The sequence below is a fragment of the Heliangelus exortis genome, chromosome 2, assembly GCF_036169615.1.
Source record: "Heliangelus exortis chromosome 2, bHelExo1.hap1, whole genome shotgun sequence".
Classification (NCBI taxonomy): domain Eukaryota; kingdom Metazoa; phylum Chordata; class Aves; order Apodiformes; family Trochilidae; genus Heliangelus; species Heliangelus exortis.
The window spans coordinates 31516426-31539569 of NC_092423.1; the positions used below are offsets into that span (position 1 = coordinate 31516426).

At 40.1% G+C, this 23144-nt stretch overlaps 2 protein-coding genes across 5 annotated transcripts in view; one reads left to right on the forward strand and one right to left on the reverse strand.

Annotated features, from left to right (window-relative positions):
• TGFBR2 (transforming growth factor beta receptor 2) overlaps positions 1-23144 on the reverse strand; it is a 318252-nt gene that overhangs the window by 151011 nt on the left and 144097 nt on the right. The gene's annotated exons all lie outside the window — the stretch shown is intronic.
• GADL1 (glutamate decarboxylase like 1) overlaps positions 11294-23144 on the forward strand; it is an 83631-nt gene continuing 71780 nt past the window's right edge. Inside the window, exons 1-2 of one of the 4 annotated variants that reach the window (XM_071735440.1) lie at positions 11294-11423; positions 22506-22678. In XM_071735440.1, the coding sequence (XP_071591541.1) occupies positions 11417-11423; positions 22506-22678 (180 nt within the window). In that variant the 5' untranslated portion in view covers positions 11294-11416. Of the gene's footprint in view, positions 11424-11691; positions 11802-19737; positions 19758-22505; positions 22679-23144 lie in introns of those variants that run through there. The other 3 variants (XM_071735443.1, XM_071735442.1, XM_071735441.1) reach the window with 3 other exon arrangements.

The window sequence follows — 23144 nt, forward strand, 5'->3', positions numbered from 1 at the left end:
AGCTAGAACTGTTAAGGAAAAAAATCCAGTTTGCTATCAATAGAGGCTTCTGCTTGAAAACTAATGGCATGACTTGTATTGTCATTCTAGTATTGATAATACTCAATAATTTCTTTGACATCTGAAAAGAAATCGAAGGATCCAGCTATATCTAGATAAGCCTTTAGAAATGTACTGCCTAGATCATTGCCTGTGTGCAAGATGCAACACAGATAATGTAAAATTACATATTTTGATTGTGTTGCTTTTGACATTAAATGTTTGAAGATGGTTACGATTCAGGAGGGAATGTAAATGGATCACAGTTTGTTGTGAAGTATAAAATTTAATGGCATCTTCATCCCTAAATATGTTATACACCACTCTATATTGCTCTATGTAAGTAGGCAGTGAAAGAATATGTTAAAATGATGCTGTTTACCTTGGTTTAATTTTTAACTGTATGTATATTCATACATTTAGGTTTATATACTTGTCAGATATTCCTTATAGTTAAATTTATTTGTAAAATAGTACTGGCATCTTTTCTAAAACAAGGTGGAAGTTAATTTTTATTTCTTTCCATTGCACTGCTGGCAGGCCTTGTATTTTGTGACTGATCTGGCTCCATTCTTTCTGATATGCCTGTAGAACAAGTCTTTGTATTCTTCTGTGTACAGAAGTACAGAAGATTATGCACTGTTGTCATCTTTGCTATTCTGAGTACTACTGGTGGAGTGGAGATTTCTTTACCTGTGGAATCCAGAGAGACCCCAAAAGAAAACATATCTCAGCAAAGAATGCCTTAGAAGTTTGAATGGAGGGTGTCTCAGGAGAAAAACGGTTCTGAATGATTAAATAAAAAGATATTGGAAGTAGTGACCCATCTTCCTGCCTGGGCAGCCTGATACCAGCACATCTCATGAAAGAGATAGCATAACTGAAAGATCCAGGAATTTGAACTATTTCCCTCAAGTTGCAACTTACAGTTTGCAGCTGACTAAGTTTTTCTTTAATTTTATTGCTAAAAAATTCTCAAAAATACTGTCCAAATTGAGAGATCAGTTCATATAATTCTAATATCTAGTAGTGCTCTCAAAATGTTTGATGGTGAAAGGAATAGCAGCTCACAGGCTCTAGTTCAGCTACTTAGTTGTGAATGTCTTTGCCAAAGTGAAGATGTGGCTGAAAATGGTAAAAAGGCCTCCCTGGTTCAAAGTTCTGTCATTTCTTTACACACTGCTGTTCTACACTGGAAGCTTCAGTTTCTTTTCTCTCTCCCTCTTTAATTTTTTTTTTTTTTTTTTTTTTTTTAAATACACTGATCATATTGCAGAAAGTCTGTAGGAATCCATGTCAGAACTCTGTAGGACAGAGGTTGTGCTATATTCCCTAAATACCACATCTTTTTCTACCAGTGTGTCTTCCTCGTGTAGACAGTCCTGGCTTACCCTTAGCTCTATCAGCAGAAGCAGCAGATGCTTTTCATGGCTGTTTTCTTTGGAGGAAGCAAAACACTTCAGCAGCAAGGATAGGCTTTTCTCCCAGTTAGGGTCTGGGACTTCCATTCTTTTTACTGTGTAACAATGTTAAATCTCTGGCTCACTCAGTCTCAAAACATCAAGTGTTCTCCATGCCTGTGGCACTAAGCTGGGCTCACTTCAGATCCTTGCTGTCTCTGGAGTATAGTGGGTAACCTGCATGAAGATGATGGCATTGACTTAAACTACATACTAGATTGTTCGTATGCAATCTCTTTTCTTTATTTAACAATAGGAACTTCTGAAATGTTATATAAGAGCTGAGGATGTTAAGAGGAGTGAGCTGCTTAGCATAATTCTAGTCCTGAGAGGTGCTTACATTTGTTTATCTCCTTTGATCTCAGAAAAAATGCTTTGTCATAAACTAACCTTTTTCCTTACTATGAAAGACTTGCTGGACAGACTGGAAAACAAACAAACAAACAAAGCAAAAAAAAAAAAAAAAAAAGAAAGAAAAAAGAAAAAAAAAAAAAAGAAAAAGTTGGCAATATGTACTGATATGCACTCTGCTGTGCCAGCTTCTGATCTTCTCTGTTTCTTGGTCTTATGCTTAAATTTTCAAGGCCAGTTAGTTGCACACATTCCTGTTTGTAGCTGATGAGATAGTTCAGTGTTGTGAAAGCTGTATGAAAACCAGGTGCATCAGAACAGACTCAAATTGCAGTTGAATGTGTGTCCTTTGAAAGTAACTCTAGTGGCTTCACTTGCTGCAGTGGGGCTAGATACTAATGTCACTTCCATTTATCACAGTAACAAGATCTGGCATAGCTGTGCTTTTTAACTGGCAGTGTACAGACAGACAAAAGGGCCATTGAACTACTTAATTTCTGTCTCTGCTACCATGAGAGAGCTGACACAAGTGCTTGCTGGTTTCATAAAACTCATACTGCCTGGAAGAAGTTAGTCCTCTTCCCATTGCTGCTTCATTTCTCCTGAAGGAGCAGTAGTAAGCCACATAACAGAACCTGGCTCTCCAACCCATATGCAGTATTTACACTATTTAAAACATTATACCTCTAAAAAAAAATACGTTGTTCTGAGTGTGGGCTGGTGACATCTGTTTGATTCTTGCCTGTGCCTAGTCCCAGTAACCCAGCCAGGACATCAACTGTTGCAAGCTCTGCATACAACAGATTTCATTTTGCCTCAGACTTCTTTAGTCAAGATACATATTTGCACAAATATAAAAAATAATGCTCAGTGCAGTCAAATTGTACAAGATCACATCAGATATGAAGATGTCTCAAAGAAGCAATTTTTTTCCTAACTGAATGCAGTTTCCTTGTACTTGGCATACATTGTACACAAAATTCTACATTTGCCATGCAAGTGAGTGTTGGAGTCATTTAATTTGCAGAACCCACAGGCTCCTTCTTTGCTAAATAACATTGCTCAGTATGGTTCTGAAATTGCCTGCCGCTTTGCATCCTTCTGAATGTTAAGTGGTTCATGAGTCTCATTTTGCAACAGGAAATAATTAATATAAAATCTGTCTTGAGTTGATATAAACTTTCTTTCCCTGAAGTTCATGGAGACAGGAAACTGATGCATTGGCCCTCCTCATTTGATAGTTACATGCTCTGGAAGAAAACATAGATATGTTCTGTTTATTCTGTGTGGAATCTGTATCTGCCTTCCAATGCCACACAATGCCCTGCACGGGGTGGAGCATGCATGGACTTGTTTGAATGCATCTCTTGGGTTCTTTTTACTTTCTGGTGACTGCAAGTTGCAAAGGAGATAAATCCTGATTCTAGAAACAATATTCATGCCTTTTATTTTATAGCTTGCTAATGTGACAATTACAGCTTCTGCTACTGAAGTATTTTGAGGTGGCATGTACTTACCCTGCTCAAAATTTCCTATTTTTATTATTTTGGAAAATCCCAAGAGAAATTTTTTTTCTTTTTTTTTTTTTTTTTTTTTTTTGAGGTGGGGAAAAATCATGCAAGGTACTTTATGTGGTAAACCAGGTATACAGTGCTTTCTTAAGATTCCTGACAGTACAAAAAATGAAAATGGAGAGTGTGCCCCTTCTCTACTTACCCATCTCTACTCTTGTGCTCTGCAGAGTTTATTGTCTCAAGACTATCTAGTGAAGCCTGACTCAAATGTACCTATAAAAGATTTTGGATAAAAGCCACTGTGGGAGAGTCTAATTGATGCAGCTCACTGATGTGTGAAACCTTGTCTTTTTACTAATTGCATTTTCAATTTTTGTAATCTTCATACACGGATTTTATCTCTCAGCTTCCAAGATAAAACCCAAGACTGTTCTTTGAACTGTTCTGCCAGCACATATGATCATTTGATACAGCCCTGTGCAGGATAGCACTCTGGCCACAGCAGTGAGCAGCTCCGTGTGGGCCATGTGCCAAATACTCAGCCTTGAGGTAGAGTCTGCAGCTTGCCTGGAGCCTTGTGGTACTTTTGCTACTCCTTTAGCAATATCCAAGCTTGCTAGATTAAAGATAGTTCACACACGCCCACACTAACTACAGTGACCACAGCAGAGCAGTATCTGGTGTTTCTCTAATTTTTCTCTATCCCTCCTCTAAGATCTCCTTTCTCTTTCTATGCTTAAAATAGAATGCTAAGATTCCTGCATTTAAAAAAAAAAAAAAAAAAGAAGAAAAAAAGAAGCTATATGCACTTCTAGGATCTTTTTGTTTATTAAAAAACATCAAGGACAGACAAATAATAAGGATAAAAACACCTTGCACAAACTCTTTTTCCCTAGACTTCTCTGCCTTAGAACACAATGAAACAGGCAAATGTGAATGATATGGCTATATATAGCTATCAGAAGATTTTGGTAATATTATAAACCATAAGAATGAATCTTTTATAGTTTTTTTCCTTCCTAGATCTTGAGTAAAATTAGAGTCTGTGATTTGAAATCTCCTCATTTATTTGTTACAATTCTTGAGCATGATTTCTTTGTTGCTTCTGCTCCCTCATTTGTCGGTCTGATTCAAATAGCAAACAAAAGCCCTGTTCTAATCAGTTGATCATCCTATTTTTAATTTGCAGGAGTTATTTAATCCCACTGAATTACAGAAGGGGCAAGCAACTTACAAACCTGAGTAATGAGATTTGTGAGGCATTATTTTATCATGAACAACTTTCCTAGGACACATATCTACTGTGGGAAAATATGTCATTAAAACATAATGGGTGAAACAGTACAATGATTCCCAAAGACTGCAAGGTTCCTCCTCCCATGAGTTTTGAAATTATTTCTCCTCCTACCAAAATCAGCTTTAGAGAAGGGATATGACATGACCTGGTTTGCCATAGTTATTTAAAGGAAAATGTACAAGACGTATCAGTTATTCAAACACAGTATTGCAGTTTTGAGATCAGGCACCTCAGGTAGTCTACCCTTTAATAATGTATGTTGTGAGGCTTCTTTTATTAAACATGGGAATCATAACAGTTAGATCTCTAACTCTCATCATTGACTTGAACCAACAAATGTCAGTCTTTAAAAGCTGCACGTCCAAAGGTTACCAATAACCCTATTTGGATTGTCCTATGTTTTTTTCCTATGTACATGATTCAATAGATCTAAATGCACAACATGAGTACCTAAATTGGGGCTATGAAACCACAGAAGACTTGCCAGCAATTTGAGTGAGCTTGTGTCTGAGTAGCAAGTGAGGATAAAGACAGCTACACAAAATTACCATATGACTGAGTTCAATGTCCAGCCCAGGCCTGCAGTAGATGCAGTGGGATGCCCTTGCAGTGCCTCTGACCCTGTTAGACTGCTGTTGTCTCTGCTCATCCTGCCCCTTGCACCATCAGCAGGGACAGCAGTGGATTCTGGTGTTAGAAAGCTCCTTGTCCTACCTCCTAAGGATGCAGAGGTGTTTGCTGTTTCTGAACAGCTCCCCATGCTTTTCTCCACCTCAACTCTTCACAGTTTGGACATCTGAAGATGCCTCTGTGTGTCTCAAGGAAATGACATTCGGCCATCATTATATTCAGAATGAAATCTCTAGAAAGTGCCCTGTAGCCATCCATATTCTGCTGCTTGAATCCAGCAGCTGGCTCCTCCTGCTGACTTTGTTGTCTTTGCAGGTCCCTTAGGGTCCCAGCCTCACCTACTGATGCTTTGCTGTTTGGAGCCTTGGTGTTCTGAGCAATGTGTTTTGCCAGCCAGCTAATGTAATATTGTTCCTTTGAAGGCATCAGAGGCTGCAACGTGAGAGCCTAACTACTTCTTCACTTTACTGTATAGAATGATCAGTCTTCCCCTTTGGTTGGCCTCCAGTAGCACAGCAACACTATTCCTCTGGGCATTAGAAAGGCAATGAATGCCCTTCAGCCTCTTAATGCTTCTTCTTCCCTGTCTCAGTTACCTGCCTCAGACTACTAATGTTTGAGTTCTGTAGGTGATGTTGATAGCAATAGAGGTAAACATGACACTTTAATTATTAATGCCCCAGGATCTGATTTTCACAAGCAGAGGGATCCTGCAGCTTTTGTTTACTCCATTTGGACTTGGGAATTCTTTGTAATTCTAAAAACAGAGCCCACAGCTTCACCTGGGAGAAAGACAGAGAAAGAGATGAGACCCTACTTTATGCAACTTCCAGATTAAATTTCCAGAAGTGTCTGCTGATTTTGAAAACTTCCACCTTTAAAAACCTCGTAAGGGCCTGGAATTTTCTAAATAATTTCCAGAGGTCAGGACCATCCGCAGTGTTAAGGTTTGCATACCAAAATTCAGCAGTTCAAAGTCTTTGAATGTCTTCTGGATAATATTCTTCTGTTTGAAAAGAACCCTTTTTTTGAACTTTGGGGTAGCAGAACCAAAAGCAAAAAAAAAAACCAAAAAACTTACAAGCTAACTTAAAAATGAACTCTCTTCCACTTTATTCACTTTATTATTTCTTCCTTCAGAAAAGCATGTATTTTTATTCTACTATTTTACCCATTTGTTTATGGCCACTGGTTTTCTACATAGAAGAGGTTCCTTACTTGATGAAAAGGTACTCACTTCATGTAACAAATTTCAGGGAAGGGGGACAGGTGATAAGAACAGAAAAGGCACTGAGGTGAATATTGCCACATGAACTTTGTGAGCAGAGGAGAGAAAATGCAGGTTCACATCCTGGCAAGTACAACAATTTAAGAAGAATGTTAGTTCATTAATGTTTAAATGAAGTTCTCAATAGTTTATGTGCAACACAATTCAGATGTGTGGTCCTGGCTGCTTTCAGAGAGGTAGGTATTACTTGTCAGTGTCAAACCTTTTAGTCTTCATTGCTTACCACAGCTCATTATGGGGGATCATAGCTCTAGGTGAGGTAATTTGAGTCATTTATGCACAAGCTGGGCAAGAAACCCATAAATGTTTTAAACTGATGTATATTTGCTAGTGTAATGTTGCATATAGAATTAGCTGTCTGCTTTGTCTGCCCGTATGTCAAAGCTTGCAGTTTAATTATCATGTTTCCTAAATTTGGTGGCCAGTGTTTGTAATGGATTTCTGCTTCTCCCCTCTCCTTCAGCTTCTCCTGAGCACCTTTGTGACCCAGATGAATCGAAGTCTTGTCAGCTTAGTGCACTGAAAAATGAAAATAAGTGACTAATGTCTTTTGATACTTCATACTCTGCTTGATAAGGACTAATGTACTGCAATTACTTAAAATCCTGCACGCTCAGAGTAGTCGTGTTTTTCAGAGACTGACTGCAGTCAGTTGACAAAGAATAACATCCTGAGCAGATGCTCACCAGTAGCCACCCCTTGCTTAGTATAACAAGAAATAATCAATTAAGACTACAAAGGACTATTTAATTATATGGTCTGATCTCATCTGTATCCTATGTCATTAAATTCCATGCATGTACAAGCACTGAGGGCAGTAACCTGCAGGTGAGTAAAGCGTGTCTTCCAGAAAGACATCTTGTCCTGGTTGGGGAACATATAATCATTAGGAGATTTTTGGTGCCCTTGTTAGCTTGTTCCAATGATGTGCTGTCACTTTAAGATGAAAACCTGCACACTTGTTTTGAATTTTTCTGACTTCAGTTTCTACTACAGTTTCTCGTTATGCCATTCTCTGCTAGGTTAAAGAGTCCTTCAGAATTCAGTATTTTTTTTCTCCACAGAGGTACTTACATGCTGTAATCAAGTCAATCTTTTTGATATGATAAACAGATTGAGCTCCTTAAGTCTCACTTAGCAGCATAATTCTTTAATTCTCAAACCACATTTTCAGCTCTTAATCTGCCCCCCTCTCCAATTTACGTTTTTTTCAAACCATGGGCAGGAACACAGAATACAAGATTGGTCTCATCAGTGCTATATGCAGAGATAAAACTATCTCCCTTACTTCTACTCCCCTTATGCAGATTAATCCTTCCCCTAAACAACGTCAGAATGAGTGTTTATGATGACCTTGGTGACTGCAACCCCCCCAGTCTCTTTAAGCAAGTGCCATCTCCCTCTCAGTATGCAGCACCTACAATCCTTCACACTTATAAGAGGAATTTAATTATAGTAAATATATTTTGTTTGACAAGACCCAGTCTGCCACTCAGCTCAGACTACCCTCACAGGGTTGCTTGTGAGCAACCTCACAGGGTTGCTTGTGACCCCTCACAGGGTCCTTGTGACCATTTCTCTCCTCTTAATGTCATTTTCAGATGTGAGCATTTTCAGATGTGATCCCCCTTTTCAAAGAAACATACCTGTTTGATGAAGGTTCCCTACTGTCAGATACTTTTTGTCATCAGTCATTTAGGCAAGTTTTAGTCAATTTAGCATGTGCTTTAATGACATAATGGGGTACTACATTTCTTTTCAGACTGTCTTAAAGGTCTAAATCATCAATATGCACTTAACCAAATGAGCAATCTCATTAAAGAGTGAATTTAGAGAAGTTGGACTAGATCCAACTATCTTCATAAGAAGGACTGGGATTATTTCTATCCCTTATTTTTTGAAATTAAATCCATTATTCTCACTATTATTTCTGATGGTGGCTCTTATTTTCCTCTCATTGCAATTGCCCTTTTTTGCCTACTGGTATAGACATTAGCACTGCTTTGGAATTTCACAAGTGTCCCAAAGTTAATTAAATGGGGTGAAGCAGCTCAAGTATCAATTCTGGAACAGGGCATAAAGGTTACCTAAGTTTGCTTATAGAAGAATGGTCATGGTTCCTATTATTCTTTATTACCAGCAGGCTGGAGCAGTTCTTCATAGTGCCCTTGAGATGCATCTACTTGTTTCTTTTGTAGCATGGAAGTGCTCATTGAACATATTTTCCACACCAGCATGAATCTACTTATGAACTACATTTACTGATGTGCCAGAAGTACCTCTGGGTTTTCTCTTATTTCTAACACACTTGCAATGTCTCATTTGTCTAGTTCTTGCAACCACATATTTTTTTGTGTGTATTAACTTCGCTTGTTATTTTTTTATATTGTAGAATGTATCAAATATGATTTCTATAAAAAAAAGCTGCCATCTTTGGACTTTTATGGGAAAGCCACTGTCTTCTGTGATTCCAAAATCATAGCAGTTCAGACATTTAATACAGTCTTTAAGTGAGCCCATTTTTTTCAGACTTCTCACATTTTTGCATTGAGTTCTCTCTCCTCAATGTTTTTCTCAGTTTGTGGAATTAACTGTTTTGAAGCAACAGAAATACCCAGTTTTGACTGGGACTGTCCTTCATTTACCCATGCTGAATGCCATCAGGCCATGGCCCCTTGTTCCCAGACACCTACGAACTTTGAATTTTTATCTGTCACAATGAGGTTCAAATGCTTATCTCTTGCAGTGTAGGATGTCTATTTGGCCTCAAAATTACCTTCTGCAAGTTGTAAAAGTTATTAGTGACTTAGTAGAGGCTGCACTGAAGTTGGAAAAGGGCTACATTTGTTTTCTCATGCTCAGCTTTCAGATGGGATGGAGCTGATTTTCTTCTTAGCAACTGGAATAGGGACATGTTTTGGATTTAGTATGGGATTAGGTATGAGGAGAATGTTGATAACATGCTGATGCTTTTAGCTAAGAAATCAAGGACTTTTCAACTCCCCATGCTTTGCTAGGCTGCAAGTGTACAAGAAGCTGGGAAAGAGCATAGCTAGCACATCGCGTACAAATTGGCCAGTGGAATATTCTATATTATGCCATGTCACATCCAGTATATAGATGAGAGTTGGTGGGGAAGCTCTGTCTCTCCCAGGATGCAGTTTTAGGATTTTATCTGCATTGGGATCGGTAGCCAGGGATGAGCTGAGTGCTTGTCAGCAGGTGGTGAGCAGCTGCACTGTGTATCACTTGTTTGTATATTCTATTATTATTACTCTTTTATTTCAATTGATAGATTATTTTTATCTTGATCCACAACTCTCTTTAGCTTTCTGATTTTCTCCCCCAATCTCCAGGGACGGGGGAGAGTGAGAAAGCCACTGTATTGGTGTTTAGTGGCCTGCCAGGTTAAAACCATGATGCCCTGCCAACAAGGCAAATTAGGATACTATGTGTAAATAAATGTTCCATTCATTCCTGAGTATTTCACCAGTTTCAAAAAATCTTTGCTGAGCTTTATAATCAGCCCTGAAGCTTAATGGAAGATGTGTGCTTTTGGGGGCTTTGGTAGTGAATTTTTGGGCACTTTCAGACCTTCCTGTGACGACAGCACTAATGCCTTTTCTCAAAGAGAAAGCTTGTTTTCTTTTTATTCTTTCTTTCTTTTTTTTCTTTTTAACAAAGAAAAAAGGTAGCAATTAAGAGGATATAAGGGGATGAGAATTACGAAAGCTTGTGTGGCTTTGAACGGAGCTGGTGTCCTGGAATAAACTGTGATAAGAAGGTCAACCACAACTCACTCGGAAGCTTTAAAAACACCCCTCACAGCTGGTGGTGCCAGGACAGGCTTTGAGGAGCAGCAGTCTGTGGGCAGGGCTGCTTGGGTCTAGCAGCTGCCTACAGGGATGGCCCAACCACACTTGCTACCCCTCCCTCCCTGGGAACCACAGACTGGTTTGGGATGGAAAGGAGTTTGAAGATTATCCAGCTCCAACCCCCCCTGTGTGGGCAGGGACACCTCCCACCTAGACCAGGTAACTCAAAGCCCCATCCAACCTGGCCTTGAACCTTTCCAGGGATGAGATATCCTCAGCCTCCCTGAGCAACCCGTTCCAGTCTCACCACCTTCACACCAAAACATTTCTTCCTAGTGTGTAATCTAAACCTACCGTCTTACAGTTTAAAGCCATTACCTCTCATGCTGTCACTTAATGCCTTTGTAAAATGTCCCTCTGCAGCTTTCCTGTAGCCCCTTCAGGCACTGAAAGCCACTATAGGGTCTTCCTGGAGCCTTCTCCGGGCTGAAGAAACCCAGCTCTCTCTCAGGCTGTCTTCATAGGAGAGGTGCTCCTCTGATCATCTTCGTCATCCTCCTCTGGAAAGGCTTTCAGGCACCGGGCCAGGTTCGGAGGCACCGAAACAAACTCTGTCACAGCCACAAGCCCACACCTTCGGGAGTAACCGCAGCTCCCGACCACTGAAACCACCCTCCTCCTCCTCTTCCTCCTCCTCCTCCTCCTCCACGACAGCCTCCTCCTCACACCCAGGGGGCACCCGGGCAAGGAAACACTGCGGGCTGCTCCCCCCGCCCCTCCTTTCCCTTCCCTGCCACCTCTGGGCCCGGCCGTGCCCCAGCACCCGCTCCCCCCAGCCGGAGGAGGTGGCTGGCTGGGGGCCAGCGGCTCCCAGGGTATTAATAGGCAGCCCGCAGGGAACAGCCGGGCGTGCGGGGCGGAGGCTGCGGGCTCGGCCCGCACAGGACGGCGGGGGAGAGCGGCCACGCCGGGGAGGTGTCTCCCCTCCCGCCCGTACTCGGCTCCCATCGCGAAGGCGAGAGATGGAGGGTAAACGCTGCTGGGGCCGGAGCGCTTCTTCCTTCCCCCCGCTCTAGAGAGGCTGCGGCCGCCGGGGCTGCGATCTCTGGGCCGGGCGGAGGGGCAGGGGCAGGAGGGGGGAGGGAGCTTCGTTCGCCGCCCGCTTCGAGCTTTTAACACCTTCCCTCTGCCGGCCGCCGGATTGCGGGGGATCCCGCAGCCTTCTCCGCCACGGCTATCAGCGAGCCCGGGGTGGAGGGGGACGTCGGGGCTGAGGAGGGAGGCAGGGTCAGTTCGGGACCAAGGTGCGGGAGGAGCGGGGCTGCCTGCTGGAGGGGCTGCCCGGAACCGTCTGTAACCTGCTCTAGTTAAAGCGCAGCTGTGATGTAGCCAGAACGGTTTAATACGGTAGAGGGTTTGCGATAATTCTTATGGCAGCACGGCAGAATAGTATTTTTGTTGAAATAAACGATCTTTAAAGAGTGGTGCCTTTTATGTTAATTTTCTTCTTATGGCATCAGAAAAAAAAAAAAAAAAAAGAAAAAAAAAAAAAGGAAAAAAAAAAAAAAGGATGGCAATACATTGATTTGCTTTGGAGCAAAAGGTCTCGGAAAGAGAGAAGTTAATCCTGCTTAATAAATGTCTTGTCAAGTTAACTTGTTTATCTGCATTAACAGCAAGGCCTTGCATCACTGTGTAATGAAAAGGAAAAATTGACCATATGTTTCTGAAAATTGAGAACATGGGAGATCTATGGCTAACGCAATAATGAGACTCCTGTAGAAGCTTGGAAAGTCAGAAGAGACTAAATTGTGGTATTCTTAGGCTTTAGGTATGCCATTATTTGCAAGGTTAAAAATCGAGGAATTCCTTGATTTTGTGGGTGGAAAATGCTGAGTCAGCGAGGAGTGTTTGCAGGTGGTAGACCTCCTTCCCACAAGGTCAATGTTCTTAATAAGAGGTTCTCTACTTATCCTAAACTGGGAATATCTTACAAAAGAACAGCTAAAAGGCTTGGGATCTAGTAGGTTTCTTTTGTTTTTTTATTCTAAGCATGGATGAGACACTAGAAACTTTTTTACTTATAGGTTAAGAAAGTGTCCTAGCTGGTTGTCTCCAAAGGTTCAGTCTCTTGCATTCATGGGTGAGCCAAGTCATTAGTACTTTTTTTGGTGGAATATATCCAAACAAAAATAATACATTTGAAATTGAGAAAATATAAGAATGCGAGAAGCTTAATAGTTAAGGACAATGATTACCTTTTCTTAATTTGCTGTAAACGGAATGAGCTTTGTAAACTTACAGGAGAACTCTGGTATACAGTAGGTACGTTGTAGCATGCACAGGAGCTTAAGTGTACTGTACAAGCATCACCAGCAGAGCTGATAATGGTAGCAGTAGTAGCAGTTCTGGAATTGGTTCACTTTGGATGCAGCTTGTTTTAATATACTCTGCCAAGACAACTCAAAGATAAGATGCTAGTGGTCACTAGATATTTTGTTGTTCCATTCAGCTGAGTAATAGTGTTCCTGTTCAAATGTTGCCCAAAGTAGCCTACCCAAAGTTTAATTTCTTTCCAAACTCCTTGGCTTTTATTGGTAAGACAGAATGAGTCTGGTGACAATCCCCATCCTTGTTACTGTGGGTTTATCAGCCCGTCTTCCTTCCTCATCAGTACTATCTATAACTTCTGCCTACTTTGCTTTCATCAGAATTTTTTTTGTCTCTCTGTCCCCTCCTCTTTCCTCTGCCTTTGGTGGCTTGCTGTGTTTTGTGTCTGTGTAAGTGAACTTCACATCTGTGGGAATGTGAATGAAGTTGGGCTGCACTGTAACCTTTGCTGGGGATGTTTATTGTGGCCTGTTTATTTGTGGATTTAAGTGGTTTGGGATCTGGAGAAAGATTTGCTCATTATGCAGAGCCATTGGTGAAATGAGGTGCATGTTTTTTGAGGTAGTAGGGTCTTTGCTGCCTCCTGAAAGTTTTTTGGTTTTTTGTTTGTTTGGTTTTTTGTTTGTTTGGTTTTTTGTTTGTTTGGTTTTTTGTTTGTTTGGTTTTTTGTTTGTTTGGTTTTTTGTTTGTTTGGTTTTTTGTTTTTTGTTTTGTTTTTTTTTTAAAAAAACCAACAAAAAACAGATCTTTCTAGGCTGGTATATGCAGGCTTTCTCCTCTCAGTACTGATTCTGTGTGATCATAGCTGGGTTTTGTTAAGGTTATATGGGAAAGCATGTAGGACACAGACTGGAGGACATTTGTCTGCTGTAGCCGTGGCTTCATATTTTCTTTGCACAGCTGGAGCAGCTGGCAAAGTGGGCACCATTGCAGTGGTGACTTGGATAGGTTCCCAGTGCACAGAATTATCCTCGTGGTGGCTACTGTGGCTGTGAACGCAGTGGAAGCACTCTTGGGTGGCAACATTGATTTTTAAAAACCATTAATGTATCTGAAAGTGAATTCTTGTGGGATTCATCTTGCTTTTTGCTAATTGGGCCTAATTTCTCTTGGACATTATCAGCATTGTCCACAAGGGCAGCCTTTTTGACTGCATGGAGATGGGAAAGAGGATTCTCTAGGCTCTGCCTCCACTATTACAAAAGGCAGCAAAATCCCCATGTGTGACTGGGGACCAGGTAGCAGAAATGGGCCTTGACTGCATATATGCTTCAGTCATTTGGCCTCAGCATAGCTTTACAAGGTTGTTTTTCCAGGGAGAAAGCCTGGAGAATTCTGTATTTGAATAAAAATATTAGGTGAGGTGTTCCCTTGTAGGGCGTAAAGGCTGAGTCTATTAAGCAGAGTGTCTAGCAAATTGTTTCTAGCTCATCAAGTACGAGTTGGAGCTGGAAACCACAAGAGGAAGGGAGCAGGCAGCATTTATGCAATATGCTGCCTTTTTAATGCCTGAATTGATGCCTGCCCAGTGGGTATATGTTAAGTTTGGGGCATTACGTGGTTTGTGTCTGCCAGCAGACCAGGGACATAACTGAGCAAACATATATTTCATGTAAGATGTTGGCTGTGTTGCTATCTCAAACAGATGTAATGTGAAACATGGTAAAACATGCTGGAAGTTAGGGTTACTTTAAGGCTCTGGTAATGTGACACTTGGGTTAGTATTCTGGTCCAAGCAGAGGCATAGGATCTCTTCTGTGTCTTTGATAGGATAAAAAAGATATTAAGATCTTTGCTAATATCACTTCATCACAGGAAGGGAAACGTTAGGTTTGCAAGAAATGAAGCTTGCATCAAATGAAGCCATTCTGTGTTGAGTGCATTCATTGTACTTTAAGATGAATAAAAATTTTCTTGGCAGTTAATGAACATTTAGTGAAGAAGCTTAATTTGACATTTGAGACATTCAATAAATAATTTTTCTCTCTTGATTAAGGCATCTTTTAAGCTGTCACTTATACAACTAAGAATTGCCACTTTTTAATGCACTGGGAGATCTTGTTGCATACTGATTCAGCTGTTATTGCCTATTAAACAGTTTAGATTTCATGTGCCTTAGTTTCCCTGCCCTTGATTATTTTAAGCAGCCTGATTCTATACAGGCCATTTGCATTTCAATAAGCATTTATTACATGTTCAAGACACAAAAAATGGACCCATTGAAATATATGCCTTTGTATTTCTCTGACATTTTCCCTCCGTTTTAAAAGACAATTTAAATGGTTGTTTTGTGGTGTGTCAGTGGAAGTTGTTTCTGTTGATTATTGTCAGGACTGGACCAAGGGTAATAAAAAGAGACTTTGATGTGGTTCAAATGTATATATGTCCATCTCTATTGCTGTTTCCTGAGTAAATGTTGATTTTTACTTTTTTTTTAATGAAAAAGTTGGCAAGTTTCAGCAAATAGAAAAGTATTTTTAAAGAAAAAAGTCACTGGAAAAGAGGTTTTTCTGTTCCATAAACATAATGGGGAAAGTGGGTCTTAGTGACCAAGGTCTTCTGTCAGCAAAGTAGCAATAACTCTACAGAATAGCTGGGTAGATCTAGATAATTTGGAAAAGCTTTTGGCTCTGAAGCTTACGTGTCTCTGCCCTTTATCATGTCTCACCTTATTTAAACTGAAAAGCTTCATAAATATGATCTTATCCATTGGCAAATGTCAGGGTTTCAACAAGAAAGGTTGTCTCATAAGCAGCTTGGTGTCCCTCTGGTAGTTACACTGCAAGACAGTCTGTGTCTCATTGAGCTGCTTAAGCTCATTTTTCTGCAGCAGACCTACTCCATCAGGGTTTGCTGACCTCCCCTTTTGGGGCAATATGTCACATTTGGAAACTGTTAGACTTGCCTGAAGGAGAGCAAGCAAGTATTTGGTTGCAGTGCTGATGCTGATCTTAACTGACTGATTTGACATGGTCAAAAAAACCCCAAACAGCCCACAAACCAACAAAAATAAGTTATCTGGCCTTCCTTGGATTAAAAAATGGAAAACTGGGATCATGGATGCAGTCAGACTTCAGGTAGGGTGGGGAGTCTGGGTCTCTTTCAGCTGCTTTGCAGGGATCACACAGTTTGCTTGGTGGGAGGTTCGTGCATGGTCAGATCTGTGCTTCTAGCAGGCATCATCCAGGCTGGTGGTCTTGAAACGGGCTGCCAGTGTCTTCTGCTGGCACTTGCCACTGTGTACTGTCACCCAGAAGCTTGGTCTCTTGTATTTCAGAAATAGTTTCCCCAAACCACAAAGGAAAAGCTGAGCAGATGTGATCTGAAGTGATATATTCAGAGCTCTGCTGAGTGTCTCTGGTGTGACTGGTCTCTGCTGATCTCACCAACAACGTTATAATGGTCTGTGCAAGAAAACTTGCTCCATTTTGAAAGTGGATTAACTACTTTGCTGTACATAATTGCTAATAAAATATGAATATCTACATAGCTCAGTGGACCTAGTGGGCTGGAATGTTACATCTGGATGTGCTATGCACCAGCTTCCCTCTGTTAGTGACTAGCAAATGTTCATGATGTTGAGAGGAAGTGAGAGGGAAAAAAAAAGTTGTTTTGACTAACTTGAACATAGAGGTAAAACTTCCTAAAATGTAATGTAGAATTTCCATCTATTTTTGCATTTTAACTTGCATTGAATCCCAGAAAATTACTGAGTTTTAGTAAAATACTGGTTTTTTTGTTGATTTTTTGAAAGAGCAGAGTTAAAAATTGTTTTTTTACATTATGACTAGAAAACAGTTCTTGCATGAAATTACAGGCTGTCATGGACTCTTTTAAATAAAGTTGCAGGACTTTCATTTGGAAAAAAGGCCTCAGCTGTATTTTTACTTCATTTTTTTGTAGATGGGAAGCAGTGAATTCTATGTGGGTCACACATCTATTTGTCACTGTCTGATCTCAGCCTCCTGAAGTTAACTTTGCTATCCCATGCACAGTACCTGCAATTGACTTGGAAGTTGCAGATGTATTAACTTTTCCCTTAGAAAAAGGAATCTTCATTAAATGTTCATTATCAACATGCAACTTCTAATTAAAGTAAAAGCCATTTTGTTTCTCAGGTGCTCGCTGCGCTGTTGGCAGGTGTCAAAAATTGGAACATGTGAGGTAAGAGAATCTCATTGGGGTCAGGGAGTTGGTGTTTCCATTCCATGGCTGGTATCTGCCGTTTCTCAGTTTCTCATCAAAGTGAATTCCAATTCTCCACAGCTTTTCATCCTAATTGGAAATGTTACAGCATGAATCATTTTTGCTGTTGCTTGGGTAGGGCATTGAGAAGTCATTATTAAATACTAACATCAATTTCTAAGGTTTGTCTGAATAAAATTTCCTGATTCTTGTTTATTAGCTCTTCTCTGCTTCTTTAATTATTATTTTATTAGCATATCCTGCCTAGTACTGTTATGCATGGCAAGTTCTTGGCACACAGTGAATGGGCACAACATGTGATGAGCATTCAGCTAATAATGGTGTCCCCTCAGGCCTCTGAAAACACCTCTGAAAGCAGAACCTCTCTCCTAGCTTGGACCTTGGATCCCCTGTCAGATGGTCATCCCTTGGGCTCGCCTCCAGTTTTCTCTCTCTCTTCTCCCAACCCTTCCTTTCAGAATAGGAATTTCAGGTGTGGGGTGGAGAATAGGACCAGCTTGTACTGTTGCCCTTTGGCGTTAGCATTGTGCTCAGTGAGTCCATTGAGGAGCCTTTGAGCCTGGACACAAGCACTTTTGTTTTCCTGCTCTGTAAAGGTCACTTTTGTGTTTTTGCAGAGTTCCTGTGAGCAGGGAGCTGTTAGAGACTGTCTGAAGGGAAGCACCCAACTTGTTCCCTGTCCACAGGCCTGGTCCATTAACCTGAAAAACAGGAACATGTAGTATAGAGGCAATTGAATGAGCTCTGCCATACTTAAGCCTACTTTCTTTTTCATATGAATGGCTTTGCCAGAACACCAAGTCAACTTATATACTGGTTTCTAAGAAATCTGAATCTGCTTTACTTGGCAATGGGCCTGGGGAGTCAGTTTACTAAGAAGTGATATATTTTGCCTTTAGAACTGGAGTGGCTTTATTGCAGTCATAGTCATACAGAAAGCAGTGATTGAAGAAACAAAAATGTCTTTGAAGATTTCATGTGCCAAGAGACTCAAAGAGCTGCATATTGCGGGACAGGGTTGTGTTTTAATACCTTGATACACAATATGGCACCACAGCGATCCATTAAACGTGGTGGTGTGGAGTCTTGACACTAAAGTTTGTTTTCTTTTGCTCAACACACTGAAAACAAATCCCAAAGTCTCCTGCAAGAACGATGGCTAGATCATACAGGATGAGAAATTTAAAAGCCATTTCTGATTGTTTGCAATTATTATCACAGTTGTTGCAGAGCAGGAATGCTCTTTGGTCAAAGCCAGCCTTTTGCATTCACTTGACTGCTCCGTGGTGTGGACTGGTCAGTGTAGACTGAATAGGATTTGCCTCTGGCATTCAAGCACAAGCTACTCTTTCACAACCACCTCCTTCTGTTTCTGCTTTTTCCCTGAGAGCAGTAAATCCTTCTGGGCATTTTGTTCTATTCTCCCAAATGTTGTCGGAAGGTGCCAAGTACAAGGCTCTAGTTTCTTTTTGTAGTGCAGGAATTTAGCAGTGAAAGTTTCTGTCTGTTTATGGAAACACAGATGCATCTTTTAAAAATACTTGGTAGTGCAAATGTTTATTTTTCTGTACGTTATTTGAGCTCAAATTAATTTGTTTCCTGCTGGGAAAATAATAATGATCATAAAAATGAAATGCTAGTTGGAAATCCTTAGGCTTCTGTAACAGAATATTTCATTTATGATGAAATGTCAGAATTTTGGGCTTGATTCTGCTGCTGCTGAAGCCAGTGGCTAAATAGCCAGTTACCTTCAATGTTGGCAGGATCAAGTCTTCTCTTTTGCAGAAAGATATCTTGAACAATCAATAATCCTTAATCTCTGATGTAAAGCACTTGCATTTGGTAAAGTTTTAGTACTGTTTCAAGCCTGGAGCCTTTTGGCTGAAATTGCATTTGATATACTTTCTAGAAGACTGTTTCCAGAAGGCTGCTTAACAGTCTGCTTCTGTATTCTTAAACAGAAAAGAATATATTCATTGCAGCCACATCTCTACTTTGTTTGCCTGTCATGTTTGAAAACAAAAAAGGTATACATGACAAGATCCTGTTTCTATGAAGTACTATCCATATGGAACACATTGCCTTGGTGCAATCAGATGTGTTTGAGACAGGTATTGTAAAATGCCCAAAATTCTTGGAAAATGTTTCAAGCATTTGAAGTATGATTATTTTTTATTTTTATTTTTATTTTTTTAAAGAGACAGCATGGATTATCAGCTCATAACAGTAGTGTGTGTATTTCTTAGCATGAATGCTGAGCTCTGAGAAGGTGTTAAAAGCATGATATTTAACTTGGGTATTGTGACAAAAAGTGAAATTTGAATCTTTCTGTAGTTTCACTCACTTAAAACATAATAAATTGGTTATAGGGTCTTGTTGTAAAATATGCTAAAAAGAAAAACAATGTTACGGAAATTCAGACGTTAATAATCTGCTTAGTTTTCCTCAAGGTTTTTGCTGAAGCCATGAGGAAACAAATTTATTTTTCAGTAAGAGCTTGTTTTTTCTCATAAGATCTCCAAAAGTCAGACAGTTGTAAGTAGCAGATTAAGTATCAGAGCATTTGCATTAAAATAGTGAGGGATGGGAATAGTGTATATAACCAACAGTGGCTTGCAAAACCTGGAGACATTTACCTCAGAAAAGATCTATGTTTGGGTTTTGATTTAGCTGCTGATGGTGAAATAGTTGTTCATATTATATTCCATTAACAGTCCTGAAGTATGTTCCAGGGCAGATTTTGCTCACCAAATTCAGATTGAAGTGGTAAGTGACTACAAATTAGTGCTGAGAAAGTAGTAAATAATTGCTAGGTGTGTCATTTCATGAAATATAGTGTGGACTAAGTCCTGAACTCTGCTGGAACCTTACACAGGTAAATTGCTGTTGAAGTGAAGGCTCTTTTCCCTACCTTTCTTCTGACTCCTCTACTTTGCCTTTTTGTTTCACAGACTGTGCCTGAGGCCAAGCACAGTTGCTTTGGAACTAGGGGCTATCGCTCATTTTCCAGAGGATCTTCCTCTGGCTCCACAGAATCCTATGGAGACTTTAAAACTCTGTTGAGGGGAGCAGACCTGCTAACAAATAGCTGCTATTAGACCCATCACCCAAACCCCTTAGGACCTGGTTGAAAAAGTAATGTAAAAGTTCTGCTTTTGCTTTTCCCAGAATTTCTGGGAGAGAGAATTGTAAAGTCATGGAAGTACTAGTATCTTATCTCTGTGCAAAAGTATCAGAACTAGCTAGGGTTGATGGAGTTACCAGCAGAAAGCTTTTTCACAGCTCTAGTTCGGTCAAAGATCTGAGAGGTGGAACAAAGAAAAAAAAACAAACCAAACCAAAAAAACACAAACAAACAAACAAAGCCCACAAAAAACCCAACAAAAAAAACCCCACAAAAAAAACCCTGCCCTAAATCCGGGATGTGGGGAGTGTGTAGTAAGTTCTCTTGTTCTGTCCTCTCTTTTTCCTGTAACTGAAAGTATCAATATCTGTGTGTCTGTAGTCTGTGACGTACTGCTGGAGAAGTTTTTTCAGATCCTGTCTTTTTTTTTTATTTTTACATAGAATCAAACCACCTTTCACATACACGGGGATGGCAAGGCTGAGATTTTTTTCTGTTAAGGCAGCTATTTATGAATCAAATAACTAACTCACAATCCAAAACCAGTCTTTGTTCCATCCACCCAAAGACCTGGTGCCTTTCAATTCCTGGTTAACACCTGGGGTTTCAATCCTTGCAAAGTTGACTTAGAGGCTTCTCTCTGAAAAGAAAAACTACTAAGACTTACTGAAAGCTGCAATTTCTGTACAGTGCCTCTGCTGTGGTGTGCTGGGAAGTGTGATGAGAATGGGCATTTGGGATTTGCTTGCTTTGCCTGCTAAAGATGGTATAGTTCTTACCTGCTAGTTCTGTATCTGTCCCACAAGAATATTGATACTTCTCCAGTAATGAAGTGCTGAAGGTTACTCTGTTCAATGGAATTTAGTATGTTGCCCCTTTGGATTAAAAACAGAAGTAATTTCAGAAATGCAGAGGGTCTGGGCCTCATTTTTGCCACCAGTGCTATGGGAAGCCTGAGGTTCTGACTCATGTTAGAATTTGATCATGGTTGTCACATTTCTCATGAGGAGTGAAAGTGAACTGAATAGCTTATCTGAGTCATCAGTAAATAAAGCTCATGGGATTGACAAGGTTTCTTTCAATCAATGGACCTTGAAGTCATCCACCTTTCCAGGCTGCACTGCTGTTCTTCTATACTCTCCTGTGTATGAGGAACTGTAATTATGATAAACATGATGAATGTGTCAGACTGTGGTGTCTGGCAGTATTCTGGAAATTCAGTTGTTTGTTTAGACCTGTGAAAAAGCTACCTTTCTTGTGCACTTCATAACTGGAGCAAAAGGTAAAGCAGAAGATAAAGTTGTTCTGAGGACACAACTTTTTCCTTTGTGCATTTTTTTACCCTTCCACCTTCCTCACTGCAAATGATGACTCTTCAAGCCAGTGCTGCCTGGCTTCATAGATATTACAGTTTCTAGAGCAAGATCAGGGGGCAGGTGCTGTCTGTGACCCAGATAATTTGGATGTGGTAGTTAGTGCTTCTCCTTTCAGCACTGTACTGTTTCAAATGTCTGTTCCTTTGGTATCTCCAAATGTCTCACTTTCATCTTTATCCTCACCTTGATTAAAACCAGAGTCCTGATCTTACCATATGAAATCAATACATGAAATAGATCCGTGGCTGTTGCCACTGGTTAGTGTCTTATAAGCATCTTGGATGTGCTTCCAGAAGTAATGTAAGAGAGGAGGTAGCAATATGCTATGGAGCCCCTTAGAAGAGCACATCTTGTGCATAAAGGTGAGGGAGAGGAAAGACATCGTTGTTGGAGAAGTGAATAAACAAGATAGTCTGCACAGCAAATTATTTTACCATGTGACTGAGGGCACTTAATAGAGTAAGAGTGGAAAGGAGAGAAGGACAGGTATGTGATATTGACAGTTATTTCAAAAGATTTTATCTTTCATGGAGCCTTGGTTGATGAAACACTTTGCAAAGAAGACTCAGCTGGTGGGAAGGAACAGCATAAAGAAAGATAAAGGAAATGAAGGAAAGTATTTCATGAGTAAAAGGGAGCAGGAGGGATGACATGTAGAGGGAAACATTTTCAGCTAAAAAAAAAATGCCTATTATCTTGCACTTTATTTCTGCTTATCCAGCTGTATCGTGTTCTAGGCCAGAATTGTATTTTTCTATGTGTTTGGAGGTGCATTGCATGCTTTTGTATGCTACAGAAAGCAGTGGATGTAACACAGTAGCCTGTTATTGCCTACATAATAACAATCTCTGTTTGTAGTAATACACATTGGGGTTTTGTGTCTGTAAAGATTCTTTCACCAAAATCCAGGAATTTTGTACATTTTAGAGGCCCATGTGATTTTTTTTTTTTCTTAAGCTGATTACATCTTGTTCTAATAAACCTTGTTCTAATAGCGAGTTGTTTATCTTACAGTTGATATTTGCAAACAGGACATGCTCCAGAAGAAGAAGAATGCTGTTTTGGTGGATGGGGTCATCCTAAATGGTCCAATAATGGACTCAAAGGCAGGAGAGAAGTTTGTGGAAGAGGCTTGCAAAATTATAATGGAAGAAGTAATCCAGAAAGCTGATGATGTAACAGAAAAGGTAAAGCCATAGTATGTTGTTGAGGATTTGTAACAAAGATAATGAAAAATAAAACAATTTTTTTTCTAAGCCATATTTTATTGTACTTCAAGTATCCTCAGAATTGCTTCTAGCCTGTGCCTGGCTCTGAAATAAAAAGGCAGCCTTCCAAATTAAGAAGGACCATACTATAAAAGCTTTCAATAACAAAATTAGCATACGTATTTGCCAGAAAATAATGAGTTTTTTCATCTCAGAGTACAATGGTCACTTTCTTTGAGATTACAAATGGGTGCAGTGTTTTTGTTGTTTGGAGTGGGGACATTTATTTCTTTTCTTCTCAGTGGCACTGCTATTGGAGGAGGAGGAACAATGCCTGTGGTACTTTGATGAAAAAGCAATGTTAGGAGACAGCTATGGGTTTTGCAGAATCCTCACTGTGGGGAAAGAGCAAATGAAACGTGCTTCCTTTTGGTTATAGACTGGT